This window comes from Myodes glareolus, chromosome 6 (genome assembly GCF_982192425.1).
Source record: "Myodes glareolus chromosome 6, mMyoGla1.1, whole genome shotgun sequence".
NCBI classification, from domain to species: Eukaryota; Metazoa; Chordata; class Mammalia; order Rodentia; family Cricetidae; genus Myodes; species Myodes glareolus.
Window position 1 is genome coordinate 10611748 of NC_142031.1, and position 27372 is coordinate 10639119.

The following is a 27372-nucleotide window of genomic DNA, read 5'->3' on the forward strand; positions in this document are numbered from 1 at the left end:
TACCACAAGACACAGTAATATCAGTTTTGGGCATATTCCCAAAGGCTGCAAAATCATACCACAAAGACATTTGCTTACCTATGTTCATAGTAATATTATGCACAATAGCTAGAATCTAGAAACAATCTAGATGCCTCCCAATAGAAGAATGGATGAGGAAAATGTGGTCCATCTATACAAAATGGTACTACTTAGTGGTAAAAAAAAATTATGGAGGTTCTTAAAGATGAAGCTTATATATCCTTTAAAGAAATCCAGGAAAAGGATTATCAGAAACAAGAAGCTGAATTACTCAGTTTACTAGGGTAGAAAAAAGCACAAATGATTAAAACAGAAGCAAAAATCAGTGAAATTATTCCTAATTCTTTTGCTATACTCATAGTTCAGTGCCTAGTCCAATCAATACCACAGAGAGTTCCTCTTGTTGCTGATAGAAGCAGACACAGAGATGCACAGTTAAACATTAAGTGGAGTACTGGGAACCATGGGGGGAAAAGGAAGGATTGAAGGATGCAACAGAATTAAGACAGCAGAAAAACATGACTCCCAAGTTCAAGCAAGTAGGGCTCTTGGGGGCTCACTAGCTAATGTATACATCTTATGTTGTATTCTAATAGGTGGTTTTGTCCCAAAACTATAGCTGTCACTTTCAATTTATGAAATAGTTCAGGAGGACATTTTCTCCTTTAACTTTTGAAGAGAATTTCTCTCTGGTCTCAACAAAATTATGTAGCACTTGGGAATAAAGATACACCCCAGCAAGCCTGCACCAGAGGCCAAGATGGAGAAGACCTCCACAGCCACCATGACCTTGCCCTTGGTGCTATGGTAGACAGGAAGAAAGATGACCCAGACACTGCAGAACACCAGCATGCTGAATGTCAGCAACTTGGCTTCATTGAATGTGTCAGGGAGATTCCTGGCCAAGAAAGCCACAATGAAGCTTCCTAATGCAAGGGAGCCATGGTATCCCAAGACACAGTAGAATGCAATAATTGAGCCCTTGTTGCATACAATGATGATGTGGCCATGCTCATTCTTGGCATCAATGTCAATAGATGGAGGAGAAACTCCAAGCCAAACTGCACAGATAATAGTTTGGATGAGGGTACAGATGACAATGATGAAGTTGGGTGCCCCTGAAATCAAGTAGTACCTCATCCTTTTTCCGGGAGTTGTGACTTTGAAAGCCAGAAGCACAGTAACTGTTTTGGCCAACACAGTGGAAATGGCCACAGTGAATACCACTCCAAAGGTGATTTGCTGCAGGATGCACATAGCTGTGTTGGGATAACCAATAAAGAGCAAGGGACATAGGAAACAAAAGATGAGTGAGATGAGCAAGGTGTAGCTGAGATTCCGGTTATTGGCCTTCACTAGTGGAGTGTCATGGTGCTTTACGAAGACCCCAAGAACCACAGATGTGAGTGCAGAGAAGCACAAGGCCATTAAGGTTATAGCCATCCCCAAGGGGTCTTTATAGCTCAAAAAGCTCACAGCTTTGTCAATGCAATGGACGTGTTCTGTACTGGCATACTGGTCCTCTGGACACTTTACACGCTGATCCACATCTGATGGAGAAAGGAATGTATGATTAGTGCAGCTTGAGCACTTTTATTCACAGGACATTTCATTTATGTGTGTTGATAAAGCATTGCAATATCTGCACTCATGCTGAGGATGTAGTTGGAAGATATTGCTGCAAAGCAATGCTTCCATTTCATAATACTCATTCACTATCTTTTAGTGAAATGAAAAGCAAACAATCATTACACTGTCTACTAAATGCATGCTAATGATGCCATTTGTCATGGTATAAAGAAAGTACTGATATTTGTAGTAGAAAGACATGAGATAGAGGATGAGGGATAAGGAAAAGAAACAAAGGCGAGGAGGAAGGGGTATTTGGGTCAGGTGGGCAAAGAGCTTCCTATGGATAGAGTAGAAACGGGCATACCCTGTAGGAAAATTGCATTTTATAAATGTAAAAAGGTTACCACATTCTAGGAAGAAGTGCTTATCTTCCTAGCACTTTGGTTATCAGGTTAATTAGGGCACCAGTCATGAGAGATTTTCCCTAGCTTGACTTCACACTTTGATAGCTGGACTTAATAGTCAGCCTCAGGAGGAGGAAGTGGCTAAGAAGGCAATAGACCTTGGTGGCTAACTTTAGGAATGTAATTGTCTTAGTTTTATGTTTGTTTGTTTGTTTATTTTTGTTTTTGTTTTTGAGTTGGATTCATGTTTTAGTTTTTTTATTGGGCTACACATTTGTCTCTGCTCTCCTCCCTTTCTCTTTCCTCTCCTTCTACCTTTTTCCATGGTTCCCATGTTCCCAATTTACTGAGAAGAAATGATGACCATGACAACTCTTTAAAGAAAAACATTTAATTGGTGTCTTATAGTTCAGAAGTTCAATCCATTATTATCATGGTAGGATATGGTGATTTGCAGATCGACCTGCTGCTAAAGAAGCAGATTTAAATTCTACATGTTTGATCCATAGGCAACAGGAAGCAAACAGACTCACTGCATGTGACTTGAGCAAATAAGAGACTTCAAACTCTGCCTTTAATGTGACACACTTTATTCAACAAAACCACATATTCTCTAACAAGGTCAAACCTCCTAATAGGACCACTCCCCATGGTCTTATGGGGGCAAATTATATTCAAACTAACAATGTAATCTAACTATTTATAGCAAGGCAAAGAGAATGCAGGAGAAGGGCAGAGATTGCTAGAGACATGTCTGCAATGCTTGGAAGGAGTAAAGCACCTTCAGAATCATTAAGTTTTATATGTGTATATGTAAAGCAAATAATGAGTTCATGAACATGAGGTTGATCATGTTTATATGGGGTAAGTTGGAGGGAAAATGAGAAAGGAAGATTATATAAAAATATAATTTTGATCTTTGAAAATGCAAAGTAATTAAATAAATATGCCCTTAGTTGTATCCTCATCTGATAATAAGGATGCTGCACTCATGAGTATTGTTCATAAGAAGCAACAACCAGGCAATTCTCAAGAGCTGGCAAGCAGGTCAGAGACCTGCCTCCAGGCTTCACCACTACCCCTGCCACCCACTGAACTCTGTCCCTCCAAGACATCCTCCACCTCCAAATCCCATGCACCTGAACACCTATGGCCAGTCCTTCCTCATAATGCCAGCTGTCTACATAGGCACAGGTGCAAACCACTGCAGTTGGGAAAACTAGTGAGTGATCAGCATTCGAGCTGGACAATCCCAATATTCAGACCCTAATTAAACCTTAAGGCAAATCCCATGCATGACCCTCCCAATCTCATTCCAGCACGAGCAAGGCAGTTGGGCCCTGCCCACCTGTTGTATTACAACCAGGCAATTCTCAAGAGCTGGCAAGTAGGTCAGAGACCTTCCTTCAGGCTACACTACTACTCCTTCGACCCTCTGGACTCTGTCCCTCCAAAGCATACTCCACCAACAAACCACACATATCTGAACATCCTCCCCATGGCTAGTCCCACCCAGTAGATTACATAGGCACAGTCACAAGTCACATCGGTTGGAAAAAGCAGCACCAGAAAGGCAGCTGGATCCTGTCCTCAATTCTGATGGAACTTCCCTGCTGTGGTACACCATCAGTCCTATCAGACAGCAAACAGGCACCTGAACATCCTCTCCATGGCCAGCAGTCCCCTTAACCATAAAAGATTACATAGGTACAAGTGCAAACCACACCATTTGGAAAACAGGCACAGACAGAAGCTATACCAGTTGGAACAACAGACTATTAAGGCACAGGCATGACCCACACCTGTTGGAAGAACAGATGAACAAATGCCAGAATAAGAATATATTCAACAACTGAAAGAGTAATATGGAATCACCAGCGATCCTACAACAGTAAGACCTGAATATTCCAATATAGCAGAAACACAAGAAAACAGCCTTAATAATAACATTATAAAAATGATGAAGCTTCTTAAAGAGGAAATAAAAAATTCTCTTAAGAAATCAAGGAAAAGACAAACAAAAATTAGAAGAAACCAATAAATCCCTTAGAGAAACAAAGAAAGCCAAGCCAAAACAGTCAAACAGGGGAAGGAAATGGTTCAAGACTTGAAAATTGAAATAGAAACAATAAAGGAAACACAAGCAGGGGAAATTCAGGAATTGAAAAATCTAGGTAAATAAACAGGAACTACTTACTGATTCAAGCAACACAGACAGAATACAAAAAATAGAAGCAAGAATTACAAGCTTTGAAGATACAATGGAGGAAATAGATTCATAAGTCAAAGAAAATATTAAGTCCAATAAATTCCTAACATAAAACTTTCAGAAAATCTGGGACACCATGAAAAGACCAACCCTCAGAAAAATAGGAATAGAAGAAGGAGAAGAAGCCCAACTCAAAAATATAGAAAATATTTTCAACAAAATCATAGAAGAAAACTTTCTCAACCTAAAGAAGAACATGCCTACAAAACTACAAGAAGCTTACTGACCACCAAATGGGCTAGACCTGAAAAATGTCCCCTTATCACGTAATAACCAAGCACTAAGCATACAAAATAAATAAAGTATTTAAGAGGTGCAAATGAAAAAGGCCAAGTAACATATAAAAGCAGATATATCAAAATAACACCTGACTTCTCAATGGAGACCCTAAAAGCCAGAAGGTCCTGCACAGAGTCTTTACAAACATTAAGGAACCAATGTTTTTAAGATGCTTTCCCAGACTGCTATACTCAGAAAAACTTTCAATCACCATAGACTAAGAAAACAGGGTATTTCATGACAGAATCAGAGCTATGCAATACCTATCCACAAATGCAGCACTACAGAAAGTGCTAGAATAAAAACTACAACTCACAGAATGTAGCTACATCCATGAAAACACAGGCAAATGGTATCTCACAACAGCCAAACCCAAAGTAGGAAATCACACACTCTACCACCACCACCACTAGAGCCAAAATGTAACAGGAATTAATAATCACTGGTCATTAACATCTTTTAATGTTAATGGACTTTATTAGACAATGAAAATAGACATGTGAACAGAATGGATATGAAAACAGAATCCATCCTTTTGTTACATACAAGAAACATATCTCAACTTCAAAGACTGCCATTACTTCAGAGTAATGGGTTGGGAAAAGGATTTCCAACTAAATGGATCTAAGAAGCAAGCTGATATAACTATCCTAATATCGAACAAAATAGACTTCAAACTAAGTTTAATCAATAGAGATTAAAAAGAACACTTCATATTCATCACAGGAAAAATCCATCAAGATGAAGTATCAATTTTGAAATACTATCCACTAAATACAAGGGCACCAACATTTGTAAAAGAAACATTACTAAAGCATAAATCACACATGTGACCTCACACATTGATAGTGGAAGCCTTCAACACCCTACTCACACAAATGAACAGGTCTGTCAGATAGAGACTTAATGGAGAAACAATGGAACTAACAGATTTATAACACAAATGGACATAATAGACTACTATGGAACCTCTCACCAAATCATAAAAGAATATACCTTCTTCTCAGTATCTTATGCAACCTTCTAAAAAATTGAAATGTACTTGAACATAAAAAACATTCTGAATAGATACAAAGAAATTGAAACAACCCCTTGTATTATACCACTATGGGTTAAAATTAGAGTTCAACAGCAACACAAAGCAAAAAATCTTAAAAACTTATGGAAATTGAACTACTCTCAACTAAACTACCACTGGATCAACAGAGAAATAAAGAATGGAATTAAAGATGCCCTAGAATTCAATGAAAATGAATCCGCAACATATCCAAACTTATGAAATACTCTGAACGCAGTGCTAAGAGTCCCCATAAAGAATTTGGAAAAATCTGGCATACCAACTTAACAGCACACCTGAAAGCTCCCAAGCAAAAAGAAGCAAACTCAAACAGAAGGAGTAGTTGACAGGAAATAATCAAAGTTTCCCTATTCTGGTTCTCACTGATTATTACATATCCATGATGTCTACAAATGTCTGTAGAGACACATACACACATGGAAATAGATTAAACAATCACTAGGAAAGGCTGTGTTTAGAATTTCCTTGCACTACAGTTTGATTATCAAAACTGTTTCTTTGAGAAACTGACACATACTATGAGTTTTCTGAGTCAAAGATGTATGTGATACTATATGGTGTAATTTGAGGGACATTGATGTTGATTACATTCCAATAAATCAAATGTAGGAAAGTGATAGATTTGATTTTTACAGTGGACTTTTAGACCCTTTGGTCAGCCCTGTGTATGTTAGAGAGGATGATCCACGTGAAGGGTTTATCTCAACAGCAAATACTCACTTGTCTCATTAGAAACTTCATTTTCTGGGCAGGGGGTGCAATCAAAACAGCAGGCTGCCATTCCCTGCTGCCTGAACTTTCTGAATCCAGGACCACAGTCAGCACTGCACACAGAGGGCGGCATCTGAGGAAAATTAGAAAACATGCTGTTATTAGGAGTTTTGCCTACTCCTTCCATAACTATTTTAAATTACTGTGTTAAAATATCAATAAGTTTTCCACTTATCATATTATAGAATGCCAAATTATATGAATGCGTAGAATCAATTTAGTATAAAGTTCAGTGCTTCACAATGCTGGAAATTTAAGAAGAAGAATGATGTGTTTCCTCTGGATAAACACTACAGAGCATGCAAACTGGTTTTTCTATTTAATTTTTCGCAACTTGACACAAAGTACATTTGAAAGTTAGAGGGAACTTTAAAAAGTTCTTTCCATTGGAGTAGCCTGTCACAATATCTGTAAAACATTTTATTGATTGGTATTTACTGTAGGAGTGCCCAGTGGGCAGTGCTGTCCCTAGACAGAGTTGTACGAGAAATCAAGTAGAAGAAACCAGTAAGCAGTGTTCCTTTAGGATCTGTACTTTAGTTGCAGTCTTCAGATTCCTGCCTTGTCTTCCCTCTACTATAACCCATGAGTCAAACCAACCCACCCTTCTCACTTTGCTTATGGTCTGTTTAATCACAGCAATAGCATAACAAGCTAGGACTAATGGAGAAATCTAAAACAGGGAAATACTCCTCAAATCTGAGATAGAACACATGAACTCCACTAAAATCACCCTGCAAAGTATGACAGAGTGTAAAGAGACAGAAGACTAGGTAAAGCCTGGTGTATTTCTAGTGAAGTGCTGAGTTGATGTGCACTGAGCTGGAAGGTTGAGTGTTTCCTGAGAATAAAGTGATTTACAGAAGTCTGCAGATACTGCAGAACCTGGATAAAAGTTAAATAACTTAAAGTTAATTGAAAGATTTCTTAAAATTTATAATAAAAATATCTCCATATCATCAAAAACCTGGTGACAGGGATCTATATGTTGCTTTGGAAATCTGCTAATATCACATTTTTACTTTCCATCCATTGCACAGTGCCGAGTTCTGTATTGAAACTGCAGTGTCTCCTATACATAGATTTTTTCATATTCTTCACAACCTAGTTATGCACAAATCTTCCCCCTTTTTTCTTTCTCCTTGAAACAGGGTTTCACTGTGTAATGGTGGTAGATCTCAACTCCTAGTATAGATTAGGCTAACTTAGAGTTCACAGGGATCTCCCTCTGCTGCATCCTGAATGCAGAGGTTAAACATGTGTGTTACCACTGGACACATTTATTCCCTTCTTTTCTGTTTTTCATGGTTGCAGCTTACTTTTTTTTTCAAAGTTTATTAAATTATAAAAGTTTCTATTTCGGCCCCTCCTCCCAAAACCCTCCCACTCCCCCCACTCCCTCTCCTCCTCCCTTTCCATCCCTAAGAGCAGTCAGGGTTTCCTGCCCTGTGGGAAGTTCAAGTTCCTCCCCCCTCCCTCCAGGTCAAGGAAGGTGAGTATCCAGATTGGATCCCAAAAATCCAGTATATGCAGAGGAAACAAATCCCAGTGTCATTGTCAATGGCTTTTCAGAAAGACTCCGGGCCAGCTACATTCAGAGAATCCGGCCACATTCAGAGAATCTGGTTGGATCACGTGCTCGTTCAGTCCCAGTCCAACTGGCCTTGGTGAACTCTCATTAGTTCAGTCCCCTTGTATCAGTGGGTGATCGCACCCCTCGCGGTCCTGATTTCCTTTTTCATGTTCTTCTTTCTACTGCTCCTCATTTGGACATTGGGGGGCTAAGTCCGGTGCTCCAATGTGGGTCTCCATCTGTATTGCCATCCATCGTCGGATGAAGGTTCCCTCTGGTCTTGCCTTTTTTTCCTCACGTTCTCTTTCCTTCTGCTTCTCGTTTGGACCTAGGGAGTTAAGTCCAGTGTTCCAATGTGGGTCTCTGTCTCTATCCCATCAATCGCCAGATGAAGGTTCTATGGTGATAAGCAAAATATTCATCAGTATGGTTATGGGCCAAGGCCGGTTCAGGCATCCTCTCCTCTGTCCAGAGAACAATCTTGGGATCTCTCCTTGGATCTGGGATCCCATTTATAATCTAGTCTCTTGTAAACCCTAAAATGACTCCCTTAGTTGAAATTTATTCTTCCCTGATCCCATATCCATCCTTCCTCCCTCTCCCCATCCCAGTGCCCCAAGCTTTCCCCCTTCCTCCCCTACTCCCTTCTCTCTAACCCTCTCCCCTTCCAACAACCCTCCCACCCCCCCCATGCACCCGAGGTTACCTGGCACTCTTGTCTATGTCCAATCTCCAGGAGGATAAGTACATGATTTTCTTCAGGTTCACCTTCTTATTTAGCTTCTCTAGGATCTCGAATAATAGGCTCAAAGACCTTTAATTATGGCTAGAATCCACTTATGAGTGAATACATACCATATTCCACTTTTTGGGTCTGGCTTACCTCACTCAGTATAGTGTTTTCTATTTCCATCCATTTGCATGCAAAATTCAAGATGTCATTGTTTTTTTACCGCTGAGTAAAACTCTAATGTGTATATGTTCCACACCTTCTTTAATCATTCTTCTATTGAGGGGCACCAAGGTTGTTTCCATGGTCTGGCTATTAGAAATAGTGCAGCTATGAACATAGTTGAACAAATGTTTTTGTGGTATGATAGGGCATCTCTTGGGTATATTCCCAAGAGTGGAATTGCTGGGTCTTGAAGGAGGTTGACTCCTAGTTTCCTGAGAAACTGCCATACTGATTTCCACAGTGGATGCACAAGTTTGCATTCCCGCCAACAATGGATGAGAGTTCCCCTCTCTCCACATCCTCTCCAGCATAGGCTATCATTGGTGTTTTTAACTTTAGCTAATCTGACTGGTGTAAAATGGTATCTCATAGTTGTTTTGATTTGCATTTCCCTGATTGCTGAGGATGTTGAGCATGACCTTAAGTGTCTTTGGGCCATTCGAAGTTCTTCTGTTGAGAATTCTCTGTTCAGATCAGCACCCCATTTTTTAATTGGGTTAATTAGAGTTTTAGTGTCTAGTTTCTTGTGTTCTTTCTTTATTTTGGAGATCAGGCCTTTATCTGATGAGGGGTTGGTGAAGATCTTCTCCCAGTCAGAAGGTAGCCTTTTTGTCTTACTGACAGTGTCCTTTGCTTTACAGAAGCTTCTCAGTTTCAGGAGGTCCCATTTATTCATTGATTCTCTTATTGTCTGTGCTACTGGGGTTCTACCTAGGAAGTGGTCTCCTGTGCCTATGTCTTGTAGACTACTTCCCACTTTCTCTTCTATCAGGTTCAAATTGGTCAGATTAATGTTGAGGTCTTTAATCCATTTGGACTTGATTTTTGTGCACGGTGATAGATATGGATCTACTTTCATTCTTCTACAGGTTGACATCCAGTTATGCCAGCACCATTTGTTAAAGATGCTTTCCTTCTTCCATTGCATACCTTTAGCCCCCTTGTCGAAAATCAAGTGTTCATAGGTTTCTGAGTTAATATCTGGGTCTTCTATTTGATTCCATAGGTCGACTTCTTTCTTCTTATGCCAGTACCAAGCTGTTTTCAATACTGTAGCTGTGTAATAGAGTTTGAAGTCAGGGATGGTTATACCTCCAGAAGTTCCTTTATTATATAAGATTGTTTTGGCTATCCTGGGTTTTTTGTTTTGCCATATAAAATTGATTTTTATTCTCTCAAGGTCTGTGAAGAAGTTTGATGGTATTTTGATGGGGATTGCATTGAATCTATAGGTTGCTCTTGGTAGAATTGCCATTTTTACTATGTTGATTCTCCCAATCCAAGAGCAAGGAAGATCTTTCCATTTTCTGGTATCCTCCTCAATTTCTTTCTTCAAAGACTTAAAGTTCTTGTCAAATAGGTCTTTCACTTCCTTGGTCAGAGTTATCCCAAGATATTTTATGCTATTTGTGGCTATCGTGAAAGGTGAAGTTTCGCTCATTTCCCTCCCTGCTTCTTTATCCTTTGTGTATAGGAGGGCAACTGATTTTTTGGAGTTGATCTTGTATCCTGCCACATTACTAAAGCTGTTTATCAGCTGTAGGAGTTCTTTGGTAGAGTTTTTGGGGTCGCTCATGTATACTATCATATCGTCTGCATATAACGAGAGTTTAACTTCTTCCTTTCCAATTTGAATCACCTTGATCACCTTATGTTGTCGTATTGCTATTGCTAGAACTTCAAGCACTATATTGAAGAGGTATGAGGAGAGTGGACAGCCTTGTCTTCTTCCTGATTTTAATGGAATGGCTTTGAGTTTCTCTCCGTTCAGTTTGATGTTAGCTGTCGGCTTGCTGTAAATAACTTTTATTATATTTAGGTATGTTCCTTGTATCCCCAATCTCTTCAACACCTTTATCATAAAGGGATGTTGGATTTTGTCAATGCTTTTTCAGCATCTAACGAGATGATCATATGTTTTTTTTTCTTTCAGTTTATTTATATGATGAATTACATTGATAGATTTGCGTATGTTGAACCAGCCCTGCATCTCTGGAATGAAGCCTACTTGATCATAATGGATAATTTTTCTAATGTGTTTTTGGATTCGGTTTGCCAGGATTTTGTTGAGAATTTTGCGTCAATGTTCATGAGTGAGATTGGCCTGTAATTCTCTTTCTTGGTTGTGTCTTTATGTGGTTTTGGTATCAGGTAACAGTAGCTTCATAAAAAAAGTTTGGCAATGACTCTTCTGTTTCTATATTGTGAAATACCTTAAGGAGTATAGGTATCAGCTCTTCTTGGAAGTTCTGGTAGAATTCTGCATTGAAAGCATCTGGCCCTGCGCTTTTTTTGGTCAGAAGGTTTTTGATAACAGCTTCTAATTCTTCGCGACTAACAGGTCTATTTATATTGTTCACCTGGTCTTGATTTAACTTTGGTAAATGGTATTTATCTAAAAACCAATCCATTTCTTGTATATTTTCCAACTTTGTGGCATATAAACTTTCGTACTAAGATCTAATGATTCTCTGAATTTCCTCTGTGTCTGTGGTTATGTCCCCCTTTTCATTTCTGATCTTATTAATTTGAGTGTTCTCTCTGCTGTTTGATTAGTTTGGCTAGGGGTTTGTCAATCTTGTTGATTTTCTCTAAGAACCAACTTTTTGTTTAGTTGATTTTTTTTGGATTGTTTTTTGTGTTTCTATTTTGTTCATTTCAGTCCTCAGTTTGATTATTTCCAGTCTTATACTCCTCCTGGGAGAGTCTGCTTCTTTTTTTTCCAGAGCTTACAGGTTTGCTGTTAAATCTCCAATATGTGCTTTCTCCGTTTTCTTTAATTGGGCACTTAGTGCTATGAACTTTCCTCTTAGCACTGCTTTCATTGTGTCCCATAGGTTTGAGTATGTTGTGTCTTTATTTTCATTAAATTCAAGGAAGACTTTAATTTCTTTCTGTATTTCTTCCTTGACCCAGGGATGATTCAGTAGTTGACTGTTCAACTTCCAAGCATTTGTAGGCTTTCTGGTGTTCGAATTGTTATTGAATTCTAACTTTATTCCATGGTGATCCAACAAGACACAGGTGGTTACTAATATATTTTTGTATCTGTGGAAGTTTGCTTTGTTACCCAGTATGTGGTCAATTTTCGAGAAGGTTCCATGAGCAGCAGAGAAAAAGGTATATTCTTTCCTATTTGGGTGGAATGTTCTATAGATATCTGTTAAGTCCATTTGATTCAATACCTCAAATAATTCTCTTATTTCTCTGCTAGGTTTCTGTCTGATTGACCTGTCCATTGATGAAAGAAAAGTGTTGAAGTCTCCTACTATTAGTGTGTGTAGTTTGATGACTGCCTTGAGTTCTAAAAGTTTTTCTTTTACATGAGTGGGTGCTTTTATATTAGGGGCATAGATATTCAGGATTGAGACTTCCTCCTGATGAATTGTTCCTGTTATGAGTATGAAATGTCCATCTGCATCTCTTCTGATTGATTTTAGTTTGAAGTCAATTTTGTTAGATATTAGAATGGCCACACCCACTTGTTTCTTAGGTCCGTTTGCTTGGAAAACCTTTTCCCAACCCTTTACTCTGAGCAGGTGTCTATCTTTGTGGTTGAGGTGTGTTTCTTGTAAACAGCAGAATGTTGGATCCTGTTTTCTTATCCAATTTCTTGGTCTGTGCCTTTTTATCGGTGAGGTGAATCCATTAATATTAAGTGATATTAATGACCAGTGGTTGTTGATTCCCGTTATTATTTGTGTGTGTGTGTGTGTGTGTGTGTGTGTGTGTAGTAGAGTTTGTGTGTTTCTCTTCTTTGAGTTGTGATTGTGAAGGGTCGCTAGATGTCTGGGTTATTGTAGGCAGTGATGGCAATGTTGGATTCCTTGGGTTGCGATTTTCCTTCTATTACTTTCTGTAAGGCTGGATTTGTGGCTACAAATTGTTTAATTTTTTTTTATCCTGGAATATTTTGTTTTCTCCATTGATAGTGAACGATAGCTTGGCTGGGTATAGCAGTCTGGGTTTGCATCCATGGTCTCTTTGTTTCTGCAGTACCTCTATCCAGGATCTTCTGTCTTTCATGGTTTCCATAGAGAAGTCCGGTGTAAGTCTGATAGGTTTACCTTTATAAGTTACTTGACCTTTTTCCTTTGCAGTTCTTAATATTCTTTCTTTAATCTGTATGTTTTGTGTTTTGATTATTAAATGGCGAGGGGATTTTTTTTTTTTTTTGATCCAGTCTATTCGGTGTTCTGTATGCTTCTTGAACCTTCATAGGAATATCATTCTTTAGATTGGGAAAGTCTTCTTCTATAATTTTGTTGAATATATTTTCTGGGCCTTTGATCTGCAGTTCTTCTCCTTCTCCCATCCCTATTATTCTTAGATTTGGTTTTTTTTTTATTGTATCCCAGATTTCTTGAATGTTTTGTGAAGAGAATTTGTTGGATTTGCCGTTTTCTTTGACCAGAGCATTTATTTTCTATATGGTATATTCAAAATCTGAGATTCATTCTCAGATTCTATCTCTTGTATTCTATTGGTTATGCTTGATTCTGTAGTCTCCGTTCATTTACCTAGGTTTTCCATATCCAGCCGGTTCTCAGTTTGTGTTTTCTTCATTGCCTCCATTTCAGTTTTCAATTCTTGAACTGTTTCTTTTACCTGTTTGATTGTTTTTTCTTGGTTTCTCAGGGTATCATTCACGGATTTACTTAGTTCTTCAAACTTTTTGTTATATTTCTCAATCATTTCTATATTCATTTCTTCAAAATTTTGTTATACTTCTCATCCAATTCTTTAAGGGAGTTATTCATATCCTGTTTCAGGGACTCTAATGTTTTCATAATGGCACTTTTTCCCACTTCTTCTGGATTAAGGTGTTCAAGTCCTTCTATTGTAGGGTCGTTGGGATATGGTGTTTTCATGTTGATTTTCAGATTGTTGGACAAGGTCTTGCCTTGGTGTCTGCCCATTTCTTCCTTCAAATGTTCCCTATTGGATCTTCTGGTACCAGTCAGGTTACCTTGTTGGGCATGGACTTCACTGACAGAATGCCCACCTTTCCTCAGGCAGGTTATTGAAGCACAGGCACTCCCTCCTTCCAGGATGCGCCTACAGCCCAGGCCCAGCCTGAAGGCACCTGAGCTGGGGAAATTTTATGGCTACAGGGGGAAGGGAGAAATATAGGAATTTGTACCTGGATGGAAGCTGGGATGGCAGGCGGGAGAGCTTAGCAAGGTGGAGCCAGCACTGCAAGGTGACCTGGGAGTCTATGGGGTCGGTGAAAGTCCGAGCTCCTCCTCACCAGGCCCCTGCAGCAGGCCAGAAGCAAACTCACCTTTCCGATGGCCCTCTGCTAGAAGTCTGGGCCCCTTGCCGGTCAGGAATGTCACTGAGCTGACTCCGGCCCCACCTGTTCTCAGGCAGGCTTTTAAGACACAGGAACTGCCTCCTGCCGGGAAGCACCTACAGCCCAGGCCCAGCACGAAGGCAGCTGAGCCCTCCGATGGCCCTCTGCTAGAAGTCAGGGCCCCTTGCTGATCAGGAATGTTGCTGAGCTGACTCAGCACAGCTTACTTTTATACTTGCTAAGATATTAAGGACTATTTTGAAGAAGAGTGGAGAAAATGTTAAAACCTTGTCCAATTTTGCCCATGATTTTCAGGTGGGGTCTCTACTATATGCAATCATAGGTGACCTAGACTTGCTATGTAATCCAGACTTGCCATAAAGAGACAGGAAATTCTCTTTCTCTGACTTCCAAGAATTTGGATTAAGATGTGCACCACCACATACACCTGACCTCACTTAGGATTTTAGTGACAATTCTTTGAGTTTCTCTTCATATAGTAGATTGTCATAGAAAACATTTTTCTTTTAGAGGAAATGAATTCATTCTTACTGCAAAAGGATGGCAGCCTTAGAGCCAAATAGCATGCAGGTGCAGAAGGGAGATTAAGATGGGGTTTTAAGCTAGAAATCAGAAAAGTGTGTATTACAGCTACCTGTGAAATCCATAGCTGGGCAGGAAAACTGTTTTATTTCCTCAGTTGTTTCTTACTTTCCTACTATATAGTAATAAAAAGATAGTTTATCCCTTTCCCATAGCAGAAAGCTGGTTTTGCAGAAGCAAAGGCAGCTATCAGTACCTCCCAGCCATTTTCCTATTCTTACCTCACCTGCAGGCCACTAGGATCTCCCTTACATTCCAGAGTAGAAGGTGAACAGCCCTGAAGGGATGCCTAGCTCCATATTAAGTTTCTTATTTATTGATTTTTATTTTATTTCATATGATTAGGCTGGGAAAATATTAATTACTATAAAGAAAACCTTATTAAGTCAAGATGTGCTCCTTCTTTTGTGTCAGGTTTTATTTTTTAATTTTAACTCTGAATGAATGCTGAAATTGTTTCTTACGAGCACTTTCTGCACATACTCGGATGCTCCTCTAGTTCTATTCATGAGTCTATTTCTGTGCCACATTTATATAACTGATATGCATTTGTTGAACCAAGCTTGTGTCCCTGGAATTCAGTCATTTTTGTCACAGGAGCAGATCTTTCTGTTGTGTTGTTGAGTTTTATTACTCAGGTTTAGTTGAGAATTTTACATCCATGTCTATCAAAATGAATGGTCTCTAATTTTCTTTATTATGTTACATTTCCTCAAAATTATTTCCCCCATATTTATAAAAGGGGTCTCTCTTCATGTTTGTAACTAAGGTGTGTTTTTGGAAACAAAATGACTGCTGCCTTTACAGACAACCTTGATATTTGTGTATTTTGATTAGAGAATATAAAGTTTAGCAATAAATTGTCATTGAGAATTATTTATTAATTATATTATTCATTGTCGTTATCACAATATTGATACTTTTCTAACGGTTTTCTGTCTGGTGTTCTAGTGCTGTCTTTACATACCTTTATCACTTGTATTTTTCTTTCTTTTCAGTTTGTAGGAGTTCTTCAAGTGTCTTCTATAGCGGTGTTAGAGTGGTTCTTAATTCCTGTAATTTATGTTCATCATTGAACTTTGTTCTGTCTCTGTATTAGTTTATATAGGCAGAAACTTCCTGTTTGTCTCCCTGTTGCCCAAACCCGAAAAGTTACACAGAAACTATATTAATTACAACACTGTTTGAGTAGTAGCTTAGGCATCATTTAGCTAACTCTTACATGTTAAATTAATTCATTTCTATTAATCTGTGTATCACCATGAGGTTGTGGTCTACTGGTAAGATTCAGCATCTTCCTCCTTTGGCAGTTACATGGCATCTCTTTGACTCCACCTACTCTCTCTATCTCTGTACAGATTTCCTGCCTAGCCCTGCTCTGCTAATCTATTGGCCAAAACAGCTTTATTCGTCAGCCAATTAAACCATTGAATTTGTTCTCATGTAAATATATGACTCTGACATGAATAATTGTCTTGCTTGCATGCTTCATATTTTATTCATTTGTTTCTGCATTGAAATATGCACATTTGGAAGTATAGAAATGGTTGAAACTTTCTTAATATTCTATATTCCTCCAGTGGATGTTTTTGTAATGCTCAACTGAGGCTTGTTTAGAGCACATGTGAAATTTCATTGGTGGTCTTTAAATGGATAGTAGTTAAGCCTTCAGATCAAATTCAGTAGTGAAACCCTCAGATCAAAAGTCACTTTGTAGTTGGGAAGTTTGAATTGGATACCTAAATTCCACCCTCATGAGAATTATTATCTATATCATGCCTAAAACCCATAATGGAACATATCATTTATAAACTTTCAGAAGCCAAATTACTTTACTACCAATACCTCCCACCCACAGAGATAAGGAAACTAGACACACACTTGTTCACTTGTTTGTTTGAGTGAACTACGAAAGAAGTAATGAAATCGAGCAATGTTCCTCTAGTGAACAATTTCATTTACAGGATAAACATCAGGACTAGAAAAAAGGCTCAAATGTCAATTACAATTGCTCCTCATACACAGTTTCAAGTTTGACTTCTAGTTCCCCCTGTGTGGCATCACACTGTCTCCAGTTTCCCAGAAATCCAAATCATTGTTCTGACATGAACATATACCACACATTCTAGCACTGCACAGAAATACATGCAGACAAATCAATCACATCCACAACAACGTTATAATCTACAGGGTTTCTAAATGGGTTAGGAAACTGTTATATTAACACATGGTTAGGACCTGTTGGTAAAAAGGCTTAAAGCAAATTTTATAATAAAATGAATAATTTGCATGTGCTTACTTTACTCCTCCCTTACAATTAGTCACATTCTTTCAGCATCTGTCAGAGGTGCAGCAGAAAAGAAAAAAAATCACTGTGTAGTAATCAGAATGGTACCAAGAGAACATTTCTCAATTATAGGAAATAAGATTAAACAGTGGTTAAAAAACAGTTTTATATTTATATTAGAAACCAGAAACATGTTCTGGTATGATAAAAATCACTGTATGCATGTATGAAATCCTGAAACAATTCATTCAATATCACATCAAAAAAGTGAAAAGAAGAAACATTTTGTAGGAGGCTAGAAAATGGCTCCTAAAGTGACAATCTACTTTTACTAAGTTACATGGAAGCACAGGTGAACCCACGTGACAGCGTTACTGCTGTGTAATGTAAATCAGTTCATCAGGTCAGACCTACCTGTCTACTTCCTGTGGCCCACTCTAGAATGTCTTCATATAAATGGAGCTGTTGACCGTGTGGAAAATATGGGCTAAACATTCCTATCTTCACCTTAAGTCCAAGACCACTTGGGAAATTCCAAATCTGGAAAATGTCATACTCTGGCTGCAGTTTTTCTTTCTGGTTCATATTCACTCTGTCCCCAACTGGATTAGTGAAGTGGGTCTTCCTAAGTATGGAGTTTAGCTGAAAGACAGGCAGCATTCCTTAGTGAATCTGCCCCTCCTTGAAGTCAGAAAATATATTATGACTTCATCTTAAATACAACTTTATAGAAGATGTCCAGTGAGAAGTCTCAGTGAAAGCAAGTAAATAAATAAAATTATCATAATGTTCCTAGAATTTTATTTTGTATCAGAGGAATTACCAATCATAAGCACAGGCATACATGCAGACACTAATTATAATTATAAGTATTAAATGTGCACAAACACATACACACAGACTCATATGCATACATAATACAGGCACATACTATTCACACACATATACACATGTAGCCAAGACAGGATATGAACACACAGGCACACACAAACAGACTTATGCACTCAGACACAAAGAAACGGAAACCCACAAAACATACACAGGCCAATGAAAATTTTCACCAATTTATAGATAAACATGCACAAGGAGACACAGCAGACACAAACTCCCACAAAGGAGACATTGACACAGGCAAATTTATCCTCAAATACAAAGACGGACACACATACACAGGAACAGAAACACAGCTATACACATGTACAAACACAATCACTAAAACACACACATGTACACAGAAACACAGATATACATATGTACAAGCACATCCACAAAAACACACAAATTACACACACACATAGGCATATGCAGACATATGCACTGACAAATACACATAGGGAGAGATACAAAGAAACACACTCATAGAGAAAGATATTGATAAAAGACAAATTTATTATCACTTATTACAGACAGGAAGATATTCAGATAGATAGAAGCACACACATAACTTCAACACAGATAAACCCGCAGATACATAGAAACACACAAATATCCACTCATAAACAATAAGAATTATCCCTTCAAACACATGTGAGCTTTCCAGAGCCTAGATTTAGTGCAGAATCAGTTTAAAACACTTGTGACAACCATCCCCTACACTGACTACCACATATTTGTCAATTAAGGAACAAAAGCTCTATTTTATGATAGAGAGGATTGATGAGGAAGACTCCTATGTTTCCAGTATTAGAGCAGGGGTCATGGTATTCAGTGCTCTGTAACAAAATCACGGATTTTGATTGATAAATTGTGTCTCCCACTCCACTGTCTTTGCATTTGAGACTTTTACAAACCACTAGATTTTCTTCCTCAAGAGAAAAATGTTCAGAAATCTTTGTATTTGGGGAAATATATCCTAACCTACTAAAATGGGGCATCTGAGACTCTATTAAAGGCTGATATAGATGACAACGAATATCAACAAATAGAAATATCACCTTCAAGCAGTCAGTATGGGGTACTTCTTCATTGCCCACTGACTGAAGAAGAGTCTTATGGAAGGCATGGGCCATAGTATAAACAGCATTGTATATATCATAGCTGTCATCACTAAAAGCCATGTCAAATGTCTGTGCAATCACCCATTCCAGTGAGCTGTTGGATGAGCCATTCCTCAGTGTCTTACACATAGAATCCGAGATTTCACAGTTAAAGTTCAGCCACTCCAGCCTTGCCAGGTATTCATCTGAGTATTTAAGAGGGTTCACTGTTTGGATAAAATTTTTAAAACCAGAAATCTCAGCATGGTGGTGTGCAAATGTCAGAGTACCAAGGAACAATTCAGACAAGAAGTCACTCTTACTTGTAGTGACATCGAACTGTGAGGTGGTGACCCAGATTCTCTGTATACCTCGAGATGTCCACGTTCTAAAGCTGACACCTAGAGTACTGTCTGGGTCACCATAAATGATAACAACATTTGAGGATGACGACAAGATTTGGTTATAATACACTTCAGCTCTTGACATGTACAAATGTAGGTTGAGGGGAATCATATTCACAAAGGCAAAGCAGAGTATATTTTTTTCCATCTCTGTTCTTAAATACGAGAGAAACTGGGCACCCTGATCATTGTCTGAGATGGCAAGCCCAATCCAGTTCCAGCTGAAGTAAAGTATGAGGGAGACCATGGCCATGGGTAGAGATGTGTCCTCAGGGGCCATTTGATACAGAAAAGGAAATTGTTCATGGTCACTCAGGGTAGGATGGAAGGGTCCATAGGTGAGCTGAAGGATCTAGGAAACAAGGAACAGCGTGAAGTAGCGTACACTGCTAAGGACTTGTTAAACACACTTTTCTGCAAAGAATTCTAAAACACCCCCTTCCTGTTACTTCTTCCCTCATCTCTATTTCAATAATGTAAATATAGATGGTCCATGAAGTCTCTGAATTGTTTCCATGGACTATGCAGTTTGAAATAAGTGTAAGGCCAGTCTGCTCCTCATACTAATCTTAGCATCTGAGGATGGCGCCAATGAAGAAAGGATTTCTTGCATAACCATCACAAAAATCCTCACCTGCTGAGAATAGTAGAAGTCCAAGGTTTTCCCAACTATTGAAGATGCTACCCAGTTTGGTCCTGAGAGCACAACTACACACGTGTTCCATATTATACAGATATAATTAGGAAGATTATCATGAAAATTGAGAGAAGATTGAATGCAATTGCATAATTGTGACACAGTCTTACAACCACTTGCTAGAAAGTCAAATACTAAAGACATATTTGGTAAAAGAAGAGGATCCCTGTTGACTTCATCCAAGGAAAATGTTAAGGCCAATACAAACTGATAGTTTTCCGTTGGTGTTCTGTAAAATGATACACTTTTTTTAATAAGGACAGAGATCTACAGAAAATCATGCGCAATCAGTACAAGAACTATCTGTACTTCATGGTATTCCCAACCCCCTCCCCCCGCCAATGATTGAAATGAATATTCTATGTTGTGATACTCAGAACACATAAAACGCTGGAAGCCTGAAAAGAAATTAAAATTTCATGATAGTGCTAATCCAATAAAGAAGATGAACCAATGTCATCTTCCACAGAGAGGTTTGTTCATCTCTGGTGTTTGAGCTTTGAGCGCTTGCTCAGAAGGTAAAGATAAGGCCACAGGCTTTAACCAAACATTAAACCCAGTCATGATTTCAATTTTAAATTATTGTGCATTATAAATTCATGGAATGTGTGAGCCATTGACTTTTCTGTATTTTCTTTTGAAATTAACTGAATTGTCTGATGAGTGCACAATAGTCTGGGCAATATTTGGCTCTTGTACTTACAATTCTTTATAGTCAGTGGGTGATATACTTAACATATCCAATCCTATCAATCTTCATCTTGTTCTTTTTTAGTTTCTGGTTTATCTATTTCAGGCATAAAATCCTTTTAAAGATATATTTTTAAAAAAATATTCAAATACCAGAGATGCATGATGTTAAGATGTATGTCTGTATACATCTGTGCATGTGGACAGTATTAGTGTACATTTAGGCAATTTATAGTGAATTAATTCTATGTTTTTTTTTAATTTTTCTTTTCTTAAGACAGGGTTTCTCTGTAGCTTTGGAGCCTGTCCTGGAGCTAGCTCTTATAGACCAGGCTGGTCTTGATCTCATAGAGATTCAACTGCCTCTGCCTCCCAAGTGCTGTGATTAAAGACATGTGCCACCCCTGTACAGCTGAATTCCAGGGTTTTGAATGAGCCTTTGCTGTAGACTAGATGTGATTCAAATGCACAGGGTATAACTGCTCTAGGCCCTGAGTACAGAGATTAAGGGCCTGCACTATCTCCTCAATAGTTTTGTTTACCTATTTTATGCTTACACCAGCATGTCATATATTTACACTGGGTGAATCTGATCAATGCAATTTTTCTTCTGGAAATTATCTTTTAACTACTTTCCAGTTACACTAACACATGTTGATATCCTCCTGAGATTTGTATGTGCCAGTATTACATTTTTGAAAAATAGAAGATGCTTTTGTAAAAGGTATACAAAATATTTATGGAGTTTTATGTAATAAAAATGTGTAACTGCTGTGGGACTATGGACTCTACCCTGTTAATTGTATTTTAATAAAAAAAAAGCCAGTCAACAGTTAAGAAGTCAGTTGGAAGAGAATAATACCAATTTGTGTTTATGTTTATGGAATGAATAGTAACTGCTGTTTCCTTCTAACTGATAGCATATCATCTGATCACTAAACATTAAACATACATATTTAATTTGAATAATTCATTCAGAGTTAAATACAATCTGTTTACCACTTAGAAATTGTACCATTGCAAAGTTTTATATATGAACATAATTATTTATCTATACATTTTCCAAATAAAAATAATTTATGATATTCTTTATTTCCACACAGAAAAAGTCTCACTGAAAATTTCAGCAACATTAGTTGGGCGGTGGTGGTGCACATCTTTAATCCCAGAACTCCAGAGGCAGAGGCAGACAGATCTCTGTGAGTTCAAGGCCAGCTTGGTCTACAAGAGCTTGTTCCAGAACTGGCTCCAAAGCTACAGAGAAAGTTTGTCTCAAAACAACAAAAACAAAAAAGAAAAAAAAGAAAATTTCAGTAACATATAACAGGAATTTCACAAGATAGAACTTGTAAAAATCAAACTCTAACTACTGTACATTAAATATTAAGAGACATCTATGATTTGAGCTTTTAGAGTAGCTTGGTTGATTAAAGTTTTGTGATTGAAACCAGCTATCAGCAATTCACAAAATCAAAATATATATAAGGCCTAAATTGGTAAAATAGACAGATATAATTAATAAAATGACTTACAGAAAAATGTAAGAGTTAAAGGTGATATAAGTATCAGAGAATAAACAACTTAGATATAGAGAAGATACATGCCTCTTAAATAATGGCAAAGGTGAGCTAGTAGGTAACCCCTCTATCCGTGTTATCAGGTGTTGACAACAATCAAATGCCACAGCTGCTACTAAGGCAAGTGAAAAGGGAAGTGAGCAGTCACCACTATTAGTGACAAGTTCACTTTTCAAAGAATGCAAACTTACTATGTATATTCCATACATTCCTTCTTCACTCTAAACAATAAGTAAAGAAATAGACTTTGAAATTAAAGGCCAGTGGTTCTGCATGTATATATGTGAAGTATGGAGAAACAAGAACTCATAGAAACTCAGAGTGGGCCGGTCTTCTACTTCCACTCTTGATGCATCTTTAGCAGGCTTAGTGTGACCACATGCAGAGCATCTGAGAGAGTAACTGAAACTCTCTGTGAGAACTCCCCACAGCTAGCTGTGCCACAAATGGTAGTTGCTCTAGCAATGCATATAGGACCGACGCGCTGACAGAATGTCCATCAGCTGACTCTACTTATGGCCGTTTACTCATACCCACTTAAGATGGCATTCATGGAAATTAAATGGGTTCTTTTGATGAGATATAACCTACTACTGTGCTATGGGAACTATGAAGGACCAGACGATATGTGATAGAACAAGGTATAGAGTCCTTCTTCACATAGCTTCCTGTCTGGTAATTTGGAGGGTAACTGGGAGAAAAACAGAATACTATAAGGAAAAATTTCAAGGCAGAAAAATAGCATTTAGTTTTAAAATAATTTGGTGTTGCTTATTGGTGTGGAAGTTGGGAGAAGAGGGCAGAAGATTCAAGACGTTGTTCTCATCCTCGTTCTCTTGACACATCATGAGATAGTTATGATGACACTTACATAGAAAATACAAAGGCACTTACTGTTTATACAAGTAGTTTCTCAAATACTCTGCCGTGCCTGGATTATATGCGGGGTCAAGAAAGAAGGTGTAATGTGCCGAGTCTCCATCCCTCTCTTTACTCTGCTTCAGTCTCCAGAAGCACCTGGGATGAACGAAACTGGGCTCCTGAGATAAAATGTTCTGGAGCAAGGAGAGAACAATCAAAGTGAGCATGTTTTTCTGCTTTAAACCTGGGCAATTGGATTGTGACATGCCATGCTGATCACCACATCTAATGGGAACCCAGGTATCACCAACTGCTTTTATTTCTGTGGAAAATGAGAGGCTCCTTAAATTTTCATTATTCCTTTCTTTGTGTGTGTGTGCAGTTGTTTCCTCACCCACTGAGAAAATTTTGTACTTTCTTCCCTGGGGCTCTGCATCTGATGTCCACAGCCCATGTGATGAAATTTAATTGATAGATACAAGTATAGTTCCACTAGTTTCACAACACCATAAATTTTTGTGGAAATTAAGCTTCCGGGAAGGTGCCAATTTAGGAAGATTTGGTCCCATGACTGCCTTAACAATCTGTTTATGTTAAGACCTTTAGAAATGATGTCTGTGGATTTCATTAAATGATCCAGAGCAAGACATGCATTTGTGAGTTCACGAATTCTGGTTTTGTGAGTTCAGGTGGACTCATAAAGTCAGAATTCATTGCTCCACACTGGAAATTGTAACACAAAGTCCATGTCAGGGAAAAGCAGATTTGTGCTTAGAGTAACTGAATTCCACACAGCACACACAGTGGGGCCTATTCTACAACAGTGACAGGTACAAATATCTAACAAAAGCCTGTGCTTCCATTGACTTGAAAATCAATAATCAGTCCAAATTCAAAAATTTTCTGAATTCTGCTGCTCCAAAACCATCTAGCACATCACAGGACCAAAGTGCGCTTACATGCTAAATGTTTATTTTCTAATATTCAGAAAGATCCAGAGAGAAAAGCAGACCTGTGTGCCTCATTTTTAATACTACACAAGACCTATCACTCTTCCTCCCAGCCAATTATTATTAATGAGAAATGAGCATTAGATTTCTAAACGTGATCTCCTTCCCTGACCCTCAGTTCTCACAGATCAAATCTTGTGTTGACCCATTTCTTCTGGTTTATCTCTAATTCCCTACATTGTTTTGCTCATTTTGTAATCCAGTAGTGCCTTCAAAGAAGTACTGCTGAGTATCTTTGAAGTAAAGAGAAACTGAGAAGTGATGCTGTGTTTATCTGTAAATTCTTCTTATACATTTTTCCTAGTCATCTACTTTGTTTACATTCTAGAACCTGAACTGCCAGTGTGAAAGTGTTCTGCCGAGTGCAGGCTGGAGAGTTTCTTTTTAGTGGAAATGGACCACAGAGAAAGTAGGACAAAACTTAGGGCAAGTGTTTCGCTGTGGGTGGTGACACATCTTATTTAGTATTTGAGATGAGAGAAACAGGACTACTGTTCTCAAATCTTATTGTACATTTAAAAATAAACATTTTAAAAAGCTATTATCTGGGCTGTTGTTTACAGAAGTTTCTGTTCTGCCTGGTCCCACAGCCATTCAGTTGCAAAGAAACACACAGATGTCTACATTAACTAAAAACTGGTTGACCTAGTAGCCCAGGATTTCTTATTAACAAACTCTTACACCTTATATTAACCTATAATTCTTATCTGTGTTAGCCACATAGCTTGGTATCTTTTATCAGTGAGGCAATCTAATCTTGCATCCTGTGCATCTGGTTGTCAACTGTAGACTGAGCCTTTCCTCTTCCCAGAATTCACCTGTTCTGGTCACCCTGCCTATAATTCCTGCCTGACTACTGGCCAATGAGCAATTTATTAAACCAATACAAGTGACAAATCTTCAGGGTACAAGACCCTTGTTCTACAGTTCTCCCCACTTTTTATTCCCAAAACAAGAACTCTGAATCTAATCTCCTTTGTTTAGCTTTTTTATAGACCATTATTCATAACAACTTGTATGAATACAAGAAGTCAACCCTCTAAACAATAATAAGCATTCATCATTCATTTTTGGGAATGTGGACATAGTTTTCTAGGCCACTTCTTCATGACTGGGGATACTGATAATCTTATAGGGACCTAAAGAAAATTTAGGATTATGATCAAGTCCTGACTGGAATATTCTATGAGGTTTGATCATCTCAGTCAGCAATCTTGAGGCTGTTCTGAATATAAAACTCAGAAGAAGCTCCAACAGAGTTTCTTTGAAAAGTTGGATCATCTGGGCCATCCACTCCTATCAGAGATTTCTCAGGATTTCTTCCTTGATCAAATCTGGGAGGGACTGTGGAGGGAAAAGGATGGGAATGGGAGGGAAGGAGGGAATGGGAATTTGGATTGGTATTTTTTATTAAAAATTTCCACCTCATCCCATTTGTCTCCCCCTCCCCCCTTCCCCTCCCTCTCCAGACCAAAAAGCAGTCAGGGTTCCCTGCCCTGTGGGAAGTTCAAGGTCCTCCTTCCTCCATCCAGGTCTAAAAATTTTGCATGCAAATGGATGGAAATAGAAAACACTATCCTGAGTGAGGTAACCCAGACCCAAAAAAGATGAATATGATATGTACTGATGAATATCTTGGATTGGTATTTTTTTTAAGTTAAAAAAGTAGCCAGTCTTGAATAGATAAATAGATAGATAGATAGATAGATAGATAGATAGATAGATAGATAGATAGACAGACAGAGATGATATAGATATAGATATAGATATAGATATAGATATAGATATAGATATAGATATAGATATAGATATAGATATATCCAGTGTAGATGGTGTTAAAGATGCCACGGAGATGGCAGAAGCAAAGATACAAGCTGTCCACTGGAACCTTGCCAGTAGGCCTTGAGCCTCATGGTACAATATAAAAGAAATTGGTTAATATAAAAGAAATGGGTTAACCAAAGAGCTAGCTAGCAATATGTTTAAGTGTTTGGCCAAGCAGGGATTTAAATAATATAGTTTGTGTGTGGTTATTTTGGGGCTGGGCAGCCAGAAACAAACAAGCAGCCTCCAACTACAGTGCAGATCTAAACAAAGAATTTTCAGCAGAAGAATCTCAAATGGCTGAATGCCATTTAAGGAATTGGTCAACTTCCTTAATCACCATGGAAATGTAAATAAAAATAACTCAGAAATACTGTCTTACACCTTTCAAAATGGCTAAGATCAAAAGTACTGAGGAGAGCTTTTGTTGGAGAGGATGAGGAATCAGGGGAGCACTCCTCTACTGTGGGCAGGAGTGCAAATATTTAATGTCACTGTCTGTGTGGCTACCCTTTTATGTTCCCTCTTGCCTGTACACTCAGGTAACAGTAAAGTCTTAGGCATCTTACTGTTGCTCTTTCTGAAATTTCACCACTAGAATATATATAAATTTATGCTTCTTGGTTGCAGAGATGACTCGGTGGTTAATAACAGTGGCTGCTCTTCCACAGGTCATGAGTTAAATTATCAGCATCCTCACGGTTCTTATAACCACCTGTTGTGAGATCTGGTGCCCTCTTCTGCCTGGTAGGGATACAGGCATACAGAATACTCTATATATAATAAAGAAATACATTCTTAAAAATCATTTGTGTTTCTTATTTCTTATTCAAATTTTTTTATGTTCATTTTCTAGAAACTGTTGGAATTGGATGGGACAGTGATGATCCTTCCCAGAAGAATCCTGGCAATAGGCTTCCCAAGCTACAGTGACCAGAATGGAGGCTTTGAGAACAACAACTCAAGATTAATGCACTCACACAATCCTCCTGCTTTATATTTCAGGTTTACCAAAAGATACTGCCATGTACAACTTTGTACTGACTCACTCCCAGATCTATGTTCACATAAGAAGAAAACTCAATCAAATTTGCCAGCTCACACTCAAGTATATGGCCAGCTGACACAGAAAGAATACTGACAGAACCAGTTATAGGAAAAAAATGCATCCCAGTTAACCTTAGCTACACTGTGAAAACCCACTCTAATATATTAGCATACTAAT

At 38.2% G+C, this 27372-nt stretch overlaps 1 protein-coding gene across 3 annotated transcripts; it reads right to left on the minus strand.

Moving 5' to 3' along the window:
* Window positions 1–666: 666 nt before the first annotated feature.
* On the minus strand, window positions 667–23540 carry LOC148121627 (vomeronasal type-2 receptor 116-like). 3 transcript variants are annotated; one of them, XM_087906682.1, is made up of 6 exons: window positions 23347–23540; window positions 20123–20414; window positions 19043–19840; window positions 17523–17750; window positions 6344–6467; window positions 667–1571 (listed from the first exon to the last, which is right to left on the minus strand). In XM_087906682.1, exons 1-6 carry the CDS (start codon window positions 23538–23540, stop codon window positions 667–669), a joined length of 2541 nt encoding a protein of 846 aa, XP_087762808.1. The 3 variants fall into 3 exon arrangements, with proteins under 3 accessions (XP_087762808.1, XP_087762810.1, XP_087762809.1); XM_087906684.1 differs by lacking the exons at window positions 20123–20414; window positions 23347–23540 and having other exon boundaries at window positions 17523–17780; window positions 19067–19831; XM_087906683.1 differs by lacking the exons at window positions 20123–20414; window positions 23347–23540 and having other exon boundaries at window positions 17523–17789; window positions 19043–19831.
* Window positions 23541–27372: the final 3832 nt, after the last annotated feature.

What these genes read in the sequence shown, in the direction of transcription:
- LOC148121627 (XM_087906682.1), bottom strand. Translation starts at nt 23,540, where the DNA reads ATGCTCACTTTGATTGTTCTCTCCTTGCTCCAGAACATTTTATCTCAG. An exon ending in ACTTCTACTATTCTCAGCAG is followed by an intron (nt 19,841 to 20,122) that starts GTGAGGATTTTT and finishes CTTGTTTCCTAG; the next exon opens with ATCCTTCAGCTCACCTATGG. An exon ending in CCCATACTGACTGCTTGAAG is followed by an intron (nt 17,751 to 19,042) that starts GTGATATTTCTA and finishes CCTGTCTTTCAG; the next exon opens with CTAAACTCCATACTTAGGAA.